The sequence below is a fragment of the Watersipora subatra genome, chromosome 10 (assembly GCF_963576615.1).
Source record: "Watersipora subatra chromosome 10, tzWatSuba1.1, whole genome shotgun sequence".
NCBI classification, from domain to species: domain Eukaryota; kingdom Metazoa; phylum Bryozoa; class Gymnolaemata; order Cheilostomatida; family Watersiporidae; genus Watersipora; species Watersipora subatra.
Genome location: NC_088717.1, coordinates 5,123,894 through 5,142,462, shown reverse-complemented (window position 1 = coordinate 5,142,462; position 18,569 = coordinate 5,123,894). Strand labels below are relative to the sequence as shown.

Sequence of the window (18,569 nt, the reverse complement as noted above, 5' to 3'; positions counted from 1 at the left end):
AATCATAGTTTCACAGCATTTACTGTTCCTTACTTATCTTATTTGACCAGTAGGAGAAGATAATAATAAATTCAAATAGCTTTTAAACATGGTTTAATCGATGCTAGTAGTCTGTGACATTAATCTTCAAGTTATTGATGCAGCATACATGCGGTATGGTAGTGAACTGTTTCTCTTATTTCATAAGTTGACAATCAACTCGGAAAGACTCGACAATCAACTCGGAATTTAAATCTGTTTGCAGTACTGGGGGTAAGCTAGAGTTGCGGACGCCATTTCATGCCAAGCTGGGATTATATGGATGTGCCTGTTCAATTGAACCTTCTCGAGGCTGGCTGTCAACCATGGAACTTCAAAGTAGTTGCAGCCTCTGGCCAAAGATTTGCGTATTGTGCATCAGAGTCAGTTTATGTATATGAGGTACTGCCAGCGCATCTACTAAATTGTTATAGTTGGTGTTTTATGCTATTCACAAGGACTTTTTGTTTTTAGATGGCTGTCCAATAATGAGAGTTCACCGAGGATGACTGCCCAATAATAAGAGTTCTCCATAATAAAATCGTACATTCTTACAAATAATTGGCGCAACTGTTACTTGTTCTCCAATGCTTACCAGAACCTAAATTTTGCACATTTTAAAGAGATGATTTTAGATTTATCTTAGAATGTTATTCTAAATTTGGTTTTATTAATACATTGGTAATAAGCCGATAAACAAGACTCAGATGGTTTTTGATTTGGTGTAGAAAATCGCCCATGAATTGTGTTCCATATTTTTGGCTCTGCTTTTGTTTATAAGGCTTACCTATTACAGAGGAGTCTGAGTACCGGACAATACAACCTGCAGTCTATCATAGTTGAACACACCAAAAGAATAACATATCTGTGCTGGCATCCAGCTGATGAGGATGTTATAAGCACTGGTGCTCGGGATGGCTCGATAGTGATATGGGATGTTGGAAAACAGACCATCATTAAAAAGGTGATTACATCTTTGTTTTTTTATGATATTTTTACCATGTTTGTACGAAATTAAATTTATAAAAGACTACATAAATACCATGTTTCAGATAAGCAATTTCACATATTTCATATTGTTATATTTTATTTTTATATTGTTTTCAATAATAAAAAGTGTGCTTCTATATTTTGGTTTATAAATTCCAAAACTAAATTAATAGAAATATGTTTGTTTCTAAATTTTATTGTTTTCTGCTGAAGTATTTAGGGAGTTCAATACCTTTAGTGAATACTGTTTAGAGTTTTGTCTATTCTGCAGCTACATGATATTGGCAACATTCCAGTGGCTGCTTGTTTCTTTGGAGAACAATTGCTCATTGCTACTGAGACTTCTCTTTTGTGTTGGAGGTAAGAATAAATTTAATGCATATCAGTAAAGGGTTAACAGACATGTTCTGGTTAAAAGAGTTAAAAGACGTGTTCACGACTTTCTTGCAATTTGATGGCTGGATAGTTAACATTTCTGTTTATATTAATGTTCTGTGAACTTTTGTGACCTTTCTTGGGACCTTTCTTACTCGATTTTTATTCAATGTTAATAGGTCAGTCAAGGTGTCATTTGTCATGCTTATAATCGCCTTAAAATTCAATATTTTTTACATACGATGAAAACTGAAAAATATGTTCTTCGACATTTCTAGCATGTGAAGTTTCTTAAAACAAGGCAGTATGTAAATTAATACATATGTACACAGCTTTCCTTTACATAGTTTGGTTCTACGGTGTTAAAATGATGATAGTAAACAATGCTTCATAATTTTGCTTTTAATTCTTTTAGTTCCCAAAAATCTGGTATGAGTGATAGCAGTGATAAAAATACTTTTCCAAGAACTAAAGTATAGAAGTTCCTGATATATTATTATATAATAGCGTGAGTAAATGTCTTTGGATAATCATGTAAGAATTTTCAAGTGGCAGTAGATATTGTGAGGAAGAATGTAAAGGTGATGCGAGGAAAAAAGCTTGAAATTGGAAGCGTGCCATGATGATTGACAATAAAATTTAATTGATATTGAATATAAGAACAAAGGTATTTGAAAATTTTTTTTAGTTCAAAGATTATGTAATCTAAGCTAGATGCGTTTTGTATCTCTCTCATCTCCTCTACATTTATACTGTCCATCTCCATTCTCAAAAAGCTGCACCTCAATTTAACCTAAACTGACAAAAACGCTATAAATTGCTATTTTATTTATTTACTCATTTCTATACAGTCTAGTTTTTTACATAGTTTTATAGAATGCATTGCTATTGATGCTTTCCGAAGTTATGTGAAGTCTTTATCTTATTTTTTGACCTGTGAACTGAATGAAACAGGCTAGTTGCTGTAATATATAGATGAGTATAACAAGAGAGGTAAATAATAATACTAAATGACTCTGGATATTGAGGTTTGACTGCGTATGTCAAGGTATGACTGTGTATGTCGAGGGATGACTGTGTATGTCGAGGTACGACTTTGTATGTTGAGGTATGACTGTATGTCGAGTTATGACTGTGTATGTCGAGGTACGGCTTTGTATGTTGAGGTATGACTGTGTATGTCGAGGGATGACTGTGTATGTCGAGGTACGACTTTGTATGTTGAGGTATGACTGTGTATGTCGCGGTATGACTGTGTATGATTGATGGTTATGGTTTACATCTCTGGCGATTGTGTTGCTTACAATAAACACGTGGTTGTTTCAACACTACCTTATTAAGCGCACAGGTTGAACCAGGTTAAATAACAGTCACTCCTTAAAAAATTCAAAACTGGAGTTACCCTCTCATGGTTGCACTCATTGATTGTGATTTTAATCAATCAATACTTTTTTATCTAGTCCTTAGCTTGGCTATAACTGAGAGCTATCACTTTATGGTTTATTACTCAGTTGCATTTGATTATTGTTAATTGATTAGTATTGATTAGTTAATTATGGATTTATTTATGATTGGGTTGCTGATCATATGTAGTAAGTGTCTCACGCAGCAACAATCTCAGTAACTTACAATATATGGCCCACCATGAAATGGAGGTGCTTTATGTAGATATACAGAGGAAAGCAAGGTTACTACTCGTAAAGAGTACAATGTCTCATTTAATTCTCCAATAACTGCCCTGGATCTTTCAAAGGGCTCCTCTCGGAAAGTTCTGGTAGGCCATCGAGATGGTACTGTCTCTCTCATCATCCCAGGTGAGCACAATGCCGATTTACGGTGTGTTTACAATAGCATGCATTCTCGTCTTCTTATTAGGCATATTCGTGTGTCTCAGAAGTACTGCAGGCATTGATAGCTTTTTAGTAGAGCATTTGCTTTGCTGCTTGTAGTCGCTGACCACTAGGAGTTCTTGCATTAATTGCTCTGGACCAGGGCCTCCTAATTTATTCTCATACTAGTATGCTGGCAAGCTGTGTGCTGCAAAAGATCATCCTATATAATAACTAGGTGCATAATAATTCTAAAAGGTCAAGGTAGCCGAGTGGTGCAGTGGATAGTGGTCATTTCATAAAGCGGTTTATCCTAGTTCAATTCCCATACGAATCATGCTTTTACCATACGCTTTTAGCATGGCTACAGACGGGCACGGCTCTTATCATAGTAGAGATTCTTTTGGTTTAGTCTCCGGTTATGCATTTGACCGCAAATGTTTTAGCCATTTTTGTATGAAAGAGATGCCAAAAATCAGCTGAAATATTGTTTGGTTTCTCTGCATATGTTGGTATTAGGCCATATGTTGATATTAGGCTACAATTGTTGATGAACTGTTCATGAAACTTTGCTCAAGTCACCCAAGAGTGTGAAATGGTTTAACTGAAGCTATTGTAAGCTATGATCGCCCAATGAGCTATTTTATGTGCAGCAAATGGGAAGCTGCTTTATTTCTCTCAACTTAGTCCAATGACACCATCTATCCTGCAATGACACAATCTATCCTGCAATGACACCCTCTATCCTGCAATGACACCATCTATCCTGCAATGACACAATCTATCCTGCAATGACACCATCTATCCTGCAATGACACCATATATCCTGCAATGACACCATCTATCCTGCAATGACACCATCTATCCTGCAATGACACCATCTGTCCTGCAATGACACCACCTATCCTGCAATGACACCACCTATCCTGCAATGACACCATTTATCCTGCAAATGCTAAAAGCTGCTATTTGTACAATTACTTTATAACTCTCACATTTACCAAGTGCTGTCATTCTAGTTTTATGAACAGTTTTAGCTCGACATCTGCCTGTCATTAGGCTTCAGATTGATGGTTATGGTCTGCACATACAGCGCACCTCCGGGTTATGAGGTCTCTGTTTTATGGTTTTTTTGTCTTACGATGTGGAACACGTTTTTTCGCCCCGTCCGTATGGCATTTTTTCGCCATATGGCTTCAACACAATCTTTCTCGAAATTGGAATTTGTCAGTTGGTGTGCTGAATACGTCGGAATACCAAAAATGCCGATATGCCATTTGTCGAAATCCCTCCCACAACGCCTGAAAGAGATACGATATAAAATTATAATATCAGATAATTAGCACAGTTGTACACCTTTGCCGCATTGCACTAATCGGGGCACTGCTGCATCTATTTCCTGTTTGGAATACTTATTTATTTTGGAGTTTTTGATTTGACTTATGTGTTTGCTAGCAAAGGGCAAACATCTATTCTAGGTAAGCGACCACGGAAACATATTATCATTAGCGTTGAAGATGGGGACGGCGATGGGGCGTCTCGATACAAAGTTATAGATTTGCAGTTTGACCTGCACTCTACAGACTATGCTCTTGTCATCAGCTACAAAGCAGAGCTAGTCTTGATAAGCACAGAAAGGTGAGAATTTACTTAGAATTATACTCAGTTGTTATTATCTCTATTGTAAAGGCGATTACTTACTGTGATGTGTAAAGCCTACTTACAAAACATAGCCTAAGGAAGAAGTTAGACTGTGGCCTTCATTTGTCTGTAACATTGAATTTTTGCTCATTTCAATCATGCAGCAATTAGGGCTAAAGTTTTACAAACACAGGAAAAGGAAAATCCTAAGTACTACAACTTTTCTCATTAACCTTTATATTAACTATGTCAAGGTCGACTTGTTAGTGTTATTACTAGCATTGGGTTAGTTTAGACATTTAATATTCATGTGTGCTTTACTGCTTGATACATACACTCAATGATATCTCTTTGCTAGCATGACACTAGTCTACAGTTGTTATAGAGTCTCTACACTGTCACCTTCAACTTTGAATTTCAGAAACACCAGCTCCATTATATGTAACTTATTTTAAAAGGCTTTTTTCCGCTATGTTGCAAAATATCACATGGGATTAGAGAGCTTGAAAGTTTAATTTCTTTTAGAGATGTACTTACGCCAGATTTTTGCGATTGGTTTTGATGTTTGAGGTGATCTGACTGCCAGGATGTTTCAAGATTGAAATCCATAAAATTTGATCTCAATTGAAACACTCACATCAATTTGAAGTGTGATGATGGTGTCTACAACTAGAACGCAATAGCCGATATCAACTACAGGGATGATAACAACTTGTGATGACATTTTGCACATTTTTTTCTGAGCATTTGAATGGCAACCGAGTTTTGTCAATTTAATCCTCAAACAGCCTGGTAATCAGATCACCTCAAGCATAAAAAACAATTGCAAATAATAGAAAAATACATATATTTTCTAATAAAATCTACAAAAGTTTGTAAGTTCATCCTTAACCAATGGTCATCAGTTAGCAAGATTATTATAACTACTAAACGAGATAAACATATACAAAGTAATATATTGCCATTTATCGGAATAATTTGTTATAAAACTACATCGGAAATCACATTCTACCGCCAAAATTGATAGTTTTATAAATTTGGGCTATGAAACTGCAACAACCATATCATTCAGAGTACTGGGCTGACCACAAACACATAACTTCATACTAAGAACATATTGATGAGAATAAGTAAAAAAATTGTTCAATTGCTTCTCACTTCTCTTGAGCTTTTATTAGTGGGATAACTTGTTGACAAAAAAGAGGGAGGGAAACTGCTCATGTAATAAATGACAATGCTGAGGGTGACAGTTTGCCTTTGCATAGAAATATGGAAGAAGACGATTCATTAGGCCTGCGTAATTTGTTCGAGGGGAAGTTGGGTGTGAGATACGGACTTGCGCACACACAGCTTATCAGATCTGGTAATCACATAGTGTTCCTTCTGTCTATTTTAGTATCATCATTTTCTACTCTCATTCTTCAATTTGTAGCATGACTGTTATGGGATGGTATAACCTTCCTTCCAAGGCAGCTCACGTTCAAACAATAGCGTGGGTACCCGATGCTTCTGGGCTCTTCGTAACCGGTGACCTTGAAAGTGGTATTTTAAGGCTATGGAATGTAGCCAAGTATGAGCCTCTCAGGAGTTACAAGGTTAAAAGCACAGGTTGGTTATATGTCGGAATGTCTGATCTATGTTGTTGGAGTTGTCTTCTTCTATCATATTCAAATGTTTCCACCATGCACTCGCTAGTACATATTTGTAGCCATGGAGTTATTGTGTTATTGGCTTGACAGTCTGCTTACCTTCAAAATCTCTTTATATTTACATACTCATAAATTTATTGTATCCTATAGATTGTTACAGGTTTGTCCCGTATCAGTGATCTGCTGTATCACATACGTAATCATAGAGTTATCATATACGACATATATATATCATATACATATATATACCATATATATATATATATCATATATGGCAATAATTATTTGGTGGTAAGGTATGCAGTACCATAAATATTATTTTTCTATTATGAATAACTAGCACCCTGGCAGTTCAGTGCCGTGAGAGATCGTCAAATGTAATAGGTAGCTGCACAATTATTCCGAAATGTGGTAAGGTGGTCCATTGGTGCAGGTGTTTGAGAGGTGGTCGACCAGCCTGAATGTTGTGGGTTGAAATCTCGTTAAACATGTCGTACCTTAAACAGGTCGTACCTTAAACAGATCGTACCTTCAACAGGTCGTACCTTAAACGGGTCGTACCTTAAGCAGCTCGTACCTTAAATAGGTCATACCTTAAATAGGTTGTACCTTTACCGGGTCGTACCTTAACCAGGTCATACCTTAACCAGGTCATACCTTAAATAGGTCATACCTTAAATAGGTTGTACCTTTACCGGGTTGTACCTTAAACAGGTCATACCTTAAACAGGTCACTTTTTAGTTCACACCTCTACTAGGTCAAACCTTAACTAGGTAGTCGACCAGCCTGAATGTTGTGGGTTGAAATCCCGTTAAACAGGTCGTACCTTAAACAGGTCGTACTTTAACAGGACCACCTTTCATGTCCATTTTCAACTGTGTCAAATCTTTATTGGATAACATTTGAATTAGGATACACTATCAGCTGTTCATTATTCCATATTATTTTTTGTTGCTGTTGTTATAGCTGATGACTAGTGTAGGCACCCACTGGCAATGGTAATGTTCAGATGCATTGGTAGGTTTCTTTGCTATGGCTGTAATAAGGAAATCTAACAAGACCACCAACTTATCACCAACATCCGCTGCCCTCTGCGCTTATCTAGCCTGCACCTTCGGGGATGGTGGTGTTGGACTGTACGACCTTGAGCTCGAGAAATGGTTATTTTTGAGAGAAAAGGTATACTTGAAAGTTGCTGTTTTTTGTGTATATATTATTTTTAGTCAACCTATATCTCTGTCTCTATCGTACTTATAGTTGACCTATATTTATTTTTTATTGTACTTATGGCCGGTCTATATTCATCTCTTTATCATACTTATGTTCGATCTATATTTCTTTTTCTATTGTGCTTATGGTTGACCTACATTTATCTCCCTATTGTGCTTATGGTTGACCTACATTTATCTCCCTATTGTGCTTATGGTTAACCTACATTTATCTCCCTATCGTACTTACGATTGACTTTATTTATTTCTCTGTTGTACATATGGTCAACCCACATTTATGTCTATATCGAACTTACAGTTGACCTATAGTTATTTCTATATTGTACTTATAGTCAGCACATATCTCTAATTTTATTGGCGTGTCTCAAAGCCACAACATCTACGATGTAGTTTGTCCTATAATCAATTCAAACACTTGAAAAATATTCAAATTGTTAATCTGAATCTCAACGATAAATAGTCTAAAAATTTGCTGAAAAATTGCTTTTGATGGAGTTGTGTTCTCTTTCTCAAGTTGCTATGTTCGTAGGAAGCTGCCGAATTTTTCGTATTAATAATTATTTGTTAATAATGTTCCTTTTTGTGTGAGGAACTCATAAATATATGGTTGGGTAAGAGAAGAACTATTAGGTTATTGTATTGATAACACTGTAACTAATTGGTGACAGCAACCATATTTAGTGTATGGAGATTTTGATTTACATTTTCCGTCTCACTAGGTGTCTTCTTGATTGTATGCATCCTACTCGATTGCCTAAGTTCAGGAATTGGCTGAATAATTGCTTGACATGAGAAAGTTTATGACTCACGATGATAGATGTTTCAATATATTTGTAATAGGCTTCCTAATATCCTTCATTTGTTGAAGGGGAATTTGCGCAAAATTTTAGTATGTGTTATCAGAAATTAATGGGAATTTTCTACCATTTGGGATTTTTCATGTTTGAGGTGATCTGACCGCTAGATTGAGATTAAAATCCACATAAAACTTGATTGCGGTTAAAATGCTTCGAAGAAAAGTTATGTGAAATAGTGTCACTAGTTGCTATAGTTGATATCAGGTATTGCATTCAAGTTGCAGCATTACGTGTCTCTATTATGCTGGGGTCTCTTGGCAACTGTAATAGACATTATAATCACACTTTTGCTTGATCTGAGCGTTTTGTGGATTGGAACCTTGGAACATCTTGGTGAACAGATCACCTCAACATCAAATGATAGAACAATACTGATACTTTCTAACAAAAATTATATAGATTTAGTGCAAGTTCATTTTTAGTTGAAAAATTTGGATTTCTCTTAAACCATTGTGGTCAGACCTTTGGTTTTTACAAATATCCGATGTAATTTATTACTACTTTGGGCAATGTGACTTAAGCACCAATGTGAACTGTCAATCTCAGGAAGTTAGACTAGGATGATATTGTTATAAGATTGAAACCTTGATGACATTGAATACCGTCACAAAAATTAAATTCTTGCTCTTTGACTGAATGAAGTAGTTATCGCTACTAAGGCCTTGTCAGCGCTTAAGAGCAGTTGAAACATATTTAAAAATTATTAGTTACCATTTAGCAAGTTTGTTCTGATACCCTCCTGGACAATAATTGATATTATTTTGGTAGACTTTCGTGTTTAAATGTAATTATGAAACTTGCATTTGCTGGCTTTGTATTTTCCAGTTTATATTTTTGAAATGTGTACATTTAATAATATTACTGATGAGCGCTTTCGGTTTCCATATGGTATACCAGATCTTTTTATTAAAGTAAAGGCGTTGACCTCTATCCCTGGTACACCATTTGCATTGTATAGGTGCGGTGCTATCCTAATGAACTTTATTTAATTGTCCTAAATAATTTCAGGATCTACTAACAAGTGGCGGCAAGTTGATAGCAACTCAGGCACACAGCGAATCATGTTTCGGAATATAACTGAGATTTGGCATTGAATCTTACGCTCTGTCTATAATTTGTAGACATCTTACTTTTTGAATGCCTACATATTTGTTGAAAGTGTATTATTCTATGAAAATGTGACATTCTATGAAATGATCAGAGGAGATGAAACTGGGAGTGACCTCTTACTTATTTACGGAAAAAACCTGATTTTTTTCTATGCATGTTTGGCATGTATTCGGTACATTGGTGAACTGTTCTAAGCAATAATGCTCAACGTTACACATATATCCTCATATTACTGATTGAGAGAGTAGATATTCATCAAGTTCTGGTCAAACATTTTAGCAAATCTCACAAAAACTGATACTTAATATTGTTTATGGTTTGGTAGGCATGTGTAAATCACTCTATTACATAACATTACCTGGCATTAGCCTGCTGATCCATATGAAGCTAGTTCAATTGAACCTTCGAATAATAAAGTTGTCCTATCTTGCAAATATCATATCTACAAAAGTAAACATACTCTGAAAGTTTGAGCTAGCTATGATAATTAAAGTAGCTCTGCTAAAATGTTTTCTTTATATGCATAATATGTAAATAATTCCCTACATGTCTAGCTATATCAGCTGTAAATTATATTAGACTGACTTTGCAGCCTCTTTCGTCTCTTTTATAGGGTCATGTGGAGACGGTATTTGATTGTAAGTTTAGCCCATTTTCATGCCATCGTCTGGCAACTGCAAGCTATGATGGAACTGTGAAGGTATGGGACACTTCTGGAGCTCAGTTCGTTTGTGTAAGTTACTACAATCTGTTGTGCACAACTGACGTAGTTGCCAATCATAATGTGTGACATGTAGTTGTACAGTGTAAAAAGTCTACACTCTATGTTATTATATTTCGATATACATTTCTATACTCCGTATATGATTATATCTCAGTATCTATCTCCATACTACATATGTTATTATATCTCAATATCTATCTACATTGTATATACTCTTTACGTTATTATATTCCGATGCTTCTGATAGCTCACCCTTTTCAAAGATATACTGTTATAGGTGCTAGGCCAAAGCACTTTTTGGAAAAATGTTGTGGCAAGGTCATGGACCTAAGTGAAAATTGCCTACTAGGGGCATTTTTTTATGGAGAGTTCAAATATAGTGAGATACTGCGTGAAAAATCTTCACAAAGGGTAGTTTTTTGTATTTGAAGATTTGGGGAAGCAACTCCAACAAATAATGGAGTTATATTCCCCTACATACAAAATCGAGCAATCCTATTGGACAATGCTGATTTTACCGATTCAGCTGCACATTTATAATGTGAATTTCCTGCAATAACATCAGACAGCTAACTTGTAACTACATTATGTATTAAGCTTTATCTTGTTATTATTATTACTCGGTGCTTTTGATTCAAGAATTTTCTCAACATGTGCTAGCCATGGAGTGCTGCTGTCATCTCCTATCAAACGTAGTAAACAAACTTCAAATTTACCTAGCGCCTACGGAATAGTCTACGGAGATCATCATCGCATTAACGACAATATAATAACTTAGTGAAGCTTGTTATATAATCTATGCTTGTAGATTGCACTGATGCTGCCTATGAATCAAATTGACCATTTTAATCCTATTTTGTGTATTTTTAGCTAAGCTAGAGAGATTCATAGCTCTTGCATTGCCATTTTGCAATAAATTGTATTTTTGTTTATGTTATAGCCAACAGTAAATAAACTCTGCTGATTTGTACTAAGCCAGTTTTATACCAAGATACTCTGCTAGTTGGCAGCATGTAGTTTTTTAATATTTACACTTTATCAACAGTCATAGCTTGATATACAAGTGATCAAGTCTTTTTACTGCCTTACCTTGGTAGAAGGCCAAAGAGGTATGCGATTTATATTATTAGCAATCATTCATGTAATTATTGTAGCATCTGCATATTATAGAACATATATATTTTATTGATTTTATATAGGTTGGAAGTGTGCAAATTGCCTACTGATATAATCTTCTACAAACACATGCCAAAATATTTTATGTCATTATGTTACGCTTTTATTTTAGTTTTCACGGTTTGAGTTTCAAATAAACAATATGAACCTGAATCAGTTGGACTCAGTTCTTTAACCGTGTGAGGACAGTACATCAAATAATCCAGGGAATATCAAAAAATTGACTGGCAAAACATTAGTTTTTAAAAGTGCCTAGAAATATGGCAATCTTCAGAAAACAGCCAGAATAAAGTTTGGCCTCTATGGTGCCCCCTATAATTGAGTGTGCTTACATTCAAAAGGCCTGTTACTCTAGATTTACTGATAAAAAAATTAGCCAATGCACAGAAAAGAGCAAAAGCTGCTGTACATGTGAGGGGTGCTTGTTCCCAACAAAGAATTGTTCATCAAATTCACTGGTTTATACACATGTTAATGGTTCTTGCATTGCTTGTTTTTTTTTTACCTTACTCCCTTAACCAGACAAAACTGTAATTAGAACCCAAACAAACAAAGGAACTTTGGTTAGCATGATCAGAAGGACAATGAAGATCACATTAGCATATTGATGAGACTATAACCCTGTTATGTTTTTAAAGACATTAGAAGGTCAGATATACTTAACATCTTCTTCTGACACTGATCCTCCAATGAGGAAAAAACTACGCTCACATTCAGATGTCAAGACTAGTTGCTTGACCAAACCTGTGCTGCCTGCAATATGTGTCATATGCAAGAAGAAGGATAGCTTCTTCTATAAGAAGAGACACGGTACTCGAAGAGACAAACTAATAAAGGCAGAAACAAAAGAAGCAGGTATCAAAGATTAATTAGCTTGTACTATGTAGCTTCTTCTCTATGGGCCACTATTTATATTTACATGCAAAATAGAACTAATTTGAGATGAGGTCTCAGTTAGCCTAATTTATTTTATATACTCTGTTGAAACTACATTCTAGACAAGCTGAAGCAAGTTGCGGAGAGGTTACTGACGACAATATATCTGTACATTTTGGTGTTGGTGATGCAGTGACAACAGAAATTATGTATCTTGAGCGTTGTTGCAAGCTGTTTATAAAGAGAGGTCCACCCACAAACATAGCTGATGCTGACAGGTTGGTCATTTCGTTGTCAACTCACCTGTTACATACTGTATACAATATAAAAGTTACGTCTCTGTGGTTACTGCAACAGGCAACAGTGTTGTTTCAAATTGTCATCATTAATTCTTTGGAAGACACAGCTTTCACATAATTTCCTAAATTGGTTTATCTATTTTAGTTATCTATATAGTCTGCTAATTTATCATCTTTTTACAGATAGTCACTACAACCAGGTAACCTTGCAAAATTGTGGCAGCTTTAATCTCATGGTATATTGTTTTGTGTGTAAACATATAACAATAGCAATCAACACCTAACACTTGTGTGGCTACTCATAAAAATGGTTATGGCTTTCATACTATGTAACAGTGTAGGATAGTGAACTAGTACAAACAGTACACTGCATATTCTTTCTTAACCTACTTGTCCATTGATACTGTTTTTTGTATGTTGCACCCCTTATATTATGGAATATACTATCACTACTGTTGTTAGCTCCTGGTAATCATGTCAAATGATGTTATGATTTTTGTGTCTTGTTATTAGATCTCGATCTGACCTTACTGATGATACTACCAATGAGCTACATCCGCAGTTTTGTGCGGAACTTCTCCAAAAAGTTATCATCTCAAAGGAGTGCTTCGCCATGACAGAGCTGCTTGCACTTTACAAAAGTTTCACTGATGAAAAAAAGCATCAAAATCAACTAACGCATGTGTGGCTGGTTAATGTTCATGGACTACTGTGACTTCTAATGTAATTTGTGTGTTGATGTATGTCATTAAAAAAATTACACTTTTTTCATACAGAACGTCAAAACTGAAGACGCTACTCAAAAAGCAGTTCCCTGAGTAAATCTTCGAGCAACCTAAATCCTGCAAAGCCTCAGAGTTAGTCTACGCTCCAGGTGTGAAACTTGCAGACATCATGTCCAATTCAAAATTAGACGACGACAGCGATTGCGGTTTGGCAGAAATATATATCAACACTGATAGTTCTAAGCTAAGTCATACAAGTGTGTCACTAAAGAACTCAATAGACAATGATAAGTATAAAACACCATTCCCTTCCAGTGCTTCAAACACAACTTTGGACCAGTTTTACGCTGCAGGTCCGGCAGAGCTTTTTAACTTCTTAGCTGTTATCTCAGGCCTTGTTAAAGATATAGATGATTTCTCTGAATATAGTTCTATCAGGTCTGACTATGCAACAAAGCTTTTCAGTATATGTCAGGACATCATGACATGCTGCGAATGAAGGGAAGGAATCCTTGTCCAAAATCTATGGTATTGGGAATAGCAGTTAGAAACATAACTGGTTCCGCAGATCTTGTGTCCTTGCTGAATAACTACGGACACTGTGAGCAACAAGACTATTTACAGAGCTGAGACGAGCATTGCCCAGAGAGAAGTAGACAAAGACTCCATGGTTCCTCAAGAACATGTTTTACATAGACCGACCACCTTAGTGTATGACAACATATACATCAATGAAGAAAAACAAACTGGAGAGGGAACAACTCATAAAGTAAATGGTCTCATATTCCAAAACAGCTATGTATCCGTTCTCGTACAACGTACAACATCAACGCCTGTATCAAAGACAGCTCGCTGATTGAAAGCCCCAGAAAAGCCTTGTCTATCACCATACATATTAGAAAAACGCTCAGGTCTCCCTCTAATGAAGGACCATGTTCGATTACGGTCTCATTCTGAAAGCTTGGAGAGTCTTCAGGTATTCCTGCTGAAGGAGTTTACTTTTGTCGCAGCTAAATCGCACCATCAACTGCAAGATGCTGACAACACTGACTTACATCTCAGACCCAATGATGTAGTGATGCTGTTGTACGCTGTGTTAATTGTGTAAATATAGTTTTGTATGTACCATAATTAATAATATGTATCTGCAAAATCAACAAGCAACGAGCGTTGTGTGTAATGGAGTACATTACCAGAGTTATCCCCCTATGATTTATTGTCAAATTGTCACACTAAGCTTTTGAACAAAATATGATACTTTCAACTGGATATCTGAATGACTAAATGATTTCCATGCTCACTGGTTGCTGTAATCTAATCAGATTTTTACCTCATATAGCTTAGTTTTCCTTCAGCGGCTGATAGCCGTTTTGGGCCAAAAAACGAAAGGTTTTTTATGCTGTATTTGCCAGTTTTGGCCAGAATTGGCTAAAAATTGTTTTATACTATCATCAGACAATTATCAATTATATGCACTAATTAGAACAAAGAAAATAGTTTTTAAAATTGATTTATGAGACTCAAAAGGTAGAAATTCTGGCGAAAATGGATAAAAATGCACTTGAGGGTCATGTTCGGGAGCCATTTAGAGGTACATGTGAAGATTTTAGCCGCAGTATCTCTGCATTTTCCAACAGTTCAGGTCTTAAAGGTACTAGACACAAATTTTCATGTAAGTCCAAGACCTTGCCACAAAAAATGGATTTTTGAGCACTTTTAGCCTATTGGCCTAGCACCTATTAAAACCTCCACCATATGATGTGGGTTTTCAGCAAGTATTTTGATGCTCCAACTAATTTCTAAAGTACCACGTTCAAAATACCTCAAAGCTTTGCAATTTAGTAAGTAAATTTGGGCAGCGTAAAGATAACATAACAAATAAAAGTTGATAAAATATAAAAAAACATGACAATGCATAAACTTAACCCATTTGTCTAAGATTCTGGTCTAAGTTGAATAAGTCACACTGTACATCTCTTTCACTCACTCTCTCTTTCACTCACTCTTTCACTCACTCTCTCTTTCACTCACTCTTTCACTCTCTCTTTCACTCACTCTTTCACTCTCTCTTTCACTCTCTCTTTCACTCCCTCCCTCCTTCCCCCCTCTCTCTCTTTCCCTTTTTCTTCCTTTCACTCTCTCTTTCACCCACTCTATCACTCACTCTTTCACTCTCTCTTTCACTCACTCTCTTTCACTCTCTCAATCACTCTTTCACTCCCTCCCTCTTTTCCCCTCTCTCTCTTTCCCTTTTTCTTCCTTTCACTCACTCTCTCTTTCACTCACTCTTTCACTCACTCTTTTACTCTCTTTCACTCACACTTTCTCTCCCTCTCTCTCTTTCACTCTCTCTTTCACTCACTCTTTCACTCACTCTTTTAGTGAACCTACGAATAACCTGCGTGCCGGTAACCTGCACTTACGTTCATGTGCCTCTCAGGCAGCGAGAATAAAACTCTTCTCTGCTGATTACCTAATTAATGCATTTTACCATTTTAATTAACTACCATTTTTACCATATAAATTAATTTATTTTTACATATTTTATATATTTATTTTATACTACTTATCATGTAATTATCTCCGGTATCTGGGTGTGTTCATAAATAATAGTTTGATATTTAGAGTTGTTTGATGCCACTACACATGCAAATTTGCTCCCATTATAAAATTCTTTGAATTAATTGATGCAGTACTTTCTTGGCTTTCAGATAGTATAAAATTTACTGCTTTCAAAATAGTAGTTCCGGAGCTATGAAGTGCAACTTGCCTAAATGATGGGACATTTTGTGTTGTCCCATCATTTACGCATGTTGCACTTCATAGCTCCGGAACTACTATTTTGAAAGCAGTAAATTTTATACTATCTGAAAGCCAAGAAAGTACTGCATCAATTAATTCAAAGAATTTTATAATGGGAGCAAATTTGCATGTGTAGTGGCATCAAATAACTCTAAATGTCAAATTATTTTTTCTGGACATGCCCATCTATCTGAGTTTCTTTGGCTGTGGGATAAATCAACGACTACCAGTGTATGCTTATGAGAATATTTGTTCAAAATGTGACCATTTTAACTTATAATAAATATCTTAGAATGCGTTAAAATATTGTGTTATCATTTGGGTGTTTTTAGAATCATATCTTTAGGTGTTAGCTCAGTTTGCTTGAAACTTGCTATAATGAGCTTAAATATTAAAGTACATTTCTTTGCAAAGCTGTGTTTGGCTCAAGCCCTGCTACACCCACCCGTCTCTATGTTTTGTTTACAGGAGTCGAGTTCTCCTGGTAATGAAGGCAAACTTTATCAGATTAGCTGGGCGCCTCGTGACCTTAATTGCATTGCTGTAGCCTCTTCTCATCACGGTGTGTTTGTCTGGAATGTGGCATCAGGGAGAATTACTTCTAGATATTTAGAGGTAACTTTGTTTGATATTACTATAAGATTTCTTGCTACTGGTTCACTTAGGACGGGAGGTTAATCACATGGCTAAAGTCAAGGTAGCTCTTAGGACGGGAGGTTAATCACCTGGCTAAGGTCAAGGTAGCTTGTGGGACGGGAGGTTAATCATCTGGCTAAAGTCAAGGTAGCTCGTAGAACCGAAGTTAAATATTGTCGTTAATTGAATAGATCTACAGTTCATCAAAAATTGTGGTCAAGTCTCTACTTAGATTATGTCTGCATCATGCAACTTGCAAAATAGTTTATAATATAGAATGCTTGAAGTTATCAAAATGTTAAGGTTTTGTAAGCAAATGTATAAAAGCTATTAGGAATTAAAAATGACAGGTAGCAATATGTACAGTATACAGTCATGCACAAAAGTATAAGACGGCACAATAATTTTTACTATTTTCATGCACTTGAACTATAGGACTCCATAAGCTCTATATAGTCAACTGAAATAAAATAAAATAAATTATCATTTTAATATATGTATATACAGCTGTCTATCTACATATATGCATATCTACCTATATACCTGTACAGTCGACCATCGCCTTACGATTTTAGTTCATCCAAGTGTTGGCATCGTACAACAGAATTTTGCATAGAGGGTGATAAAAACCCACCGCAAATATTTGATGCAAACAACCCCTGGTGAAAATCATCAAAGTTTTATATCATGATGTACATATTAAAAATGTATTTGTAACTGTTTTACTGAACTTCAACTTTTTCATCGCAAATTTTTATCACCTGTTTCCGGTTTCATTTTTACAATAACTAATGACGAATAATGCCGAACTGAGCGAGATCGAGCGTCGTACCTCTGTAATCTGTTGTTAGAGGGATTTTGACGATTAGCTTATTAGCATATTGCTATTCTAGCATAATCAGAACACCGATTGCCAAATTAAAATTTCGAGAGAAATTTTTGTTGATTTTGTATGGTGAAAAATATTTCATATGGGAGGATAAAAATCAGCGTGTTCTACATCGTAGGGCGAAAAAGTTGTATAACTGGGAGCTCGTAACCCGAGAGCGCACTGTACCTATATATATACATAATTGTATGCAGCGGTTGTTGATTAATTTGTTTCAAAGTTCAAGGACTTAATCGTGGATTCCGGCGTATAAGTTGAAAGTTTGCCCCCAAATTTCAAGCTTACCAGTCCATTCTCGACTTGTACGGCGGTAACGTTTTTCATGACCAGAATTCTAGTAAAATTCAACTTTCAAAAACCATCGCAAATCAAAATTACATGAAATGACATATAGGGATTTATTTATGAAATATTAAAATACTAGCAGTCCTACTCAACATGAATCAAACAAAGTCTCACTCATCATCCTTCAAATTGTCATTGTTAGGATTCTCTTCTGGAATACCGTGTTTTTTCGAATTGAATGCTTTTGTTCGTAGCATTTGCCTACAAAGTCCACACTTCGGTAATCTATTTGAAACATCTACTATCATCCATCCATCTTTTTTCCAAGACAAAAATCTGTCTTGTGGCATGGCTTTTTGTTAAAAACATACATATTGTCAAAGGTGGCAGTTTCGTTCTATTGGCAAGGCTGACCAATACTATGGTGAAGTATTGTTTTTTGTGCCTTATGGTCTTCA

The 18,569-nt window shown here is 35.8% G+C and overlaps 1 protein-coding gene across 1 annotated transcript in view; it reads left to right on the top strand.

Moving 5' to 3' along the window:
• The window catches only part of LOC137407325 (WD repeat-containing protein 17-like), a 76,531-nt gene that overhangs the window by 2,962 nt on the left and 55,000 nt on the right, over positions 1–18,569 (top strand). Inside the window, exons 2-10 of the mRNA XM_068093943.1 lie at positions 245–420; positions 815–982; positions 1,280–1,368; positions 3,052–3,197; positions 4,691–4,850; positions 6,286–6,461; positions 7,525–7,682; positions 10,313–10,432; positions 16,770–16,916. Coding sequence (XP_067950044.1) covers positions 280–420; positions 815–982; positions 1,280–1,368; positions 3,052–3,197; positions 4,691–4,850; positions 6,286–6,461; positions 7,525–7,682; positions 10,313–10,432; positions 16,770–16,916 — 1,305 coding nt within the window. The 5' untranslated portion in view covers positions 245–279. The remainder of the gene's footprint in view (positions 1–244; positions 421–814; positions 983–1,279; positions 1,369–3,051; positions 3,198–4,690; positions 4,851–6,285; positions 6,462–7,524; positions 7,683–10,312; positions 10,433–16,769; positions 16,917–18,569) is intronic.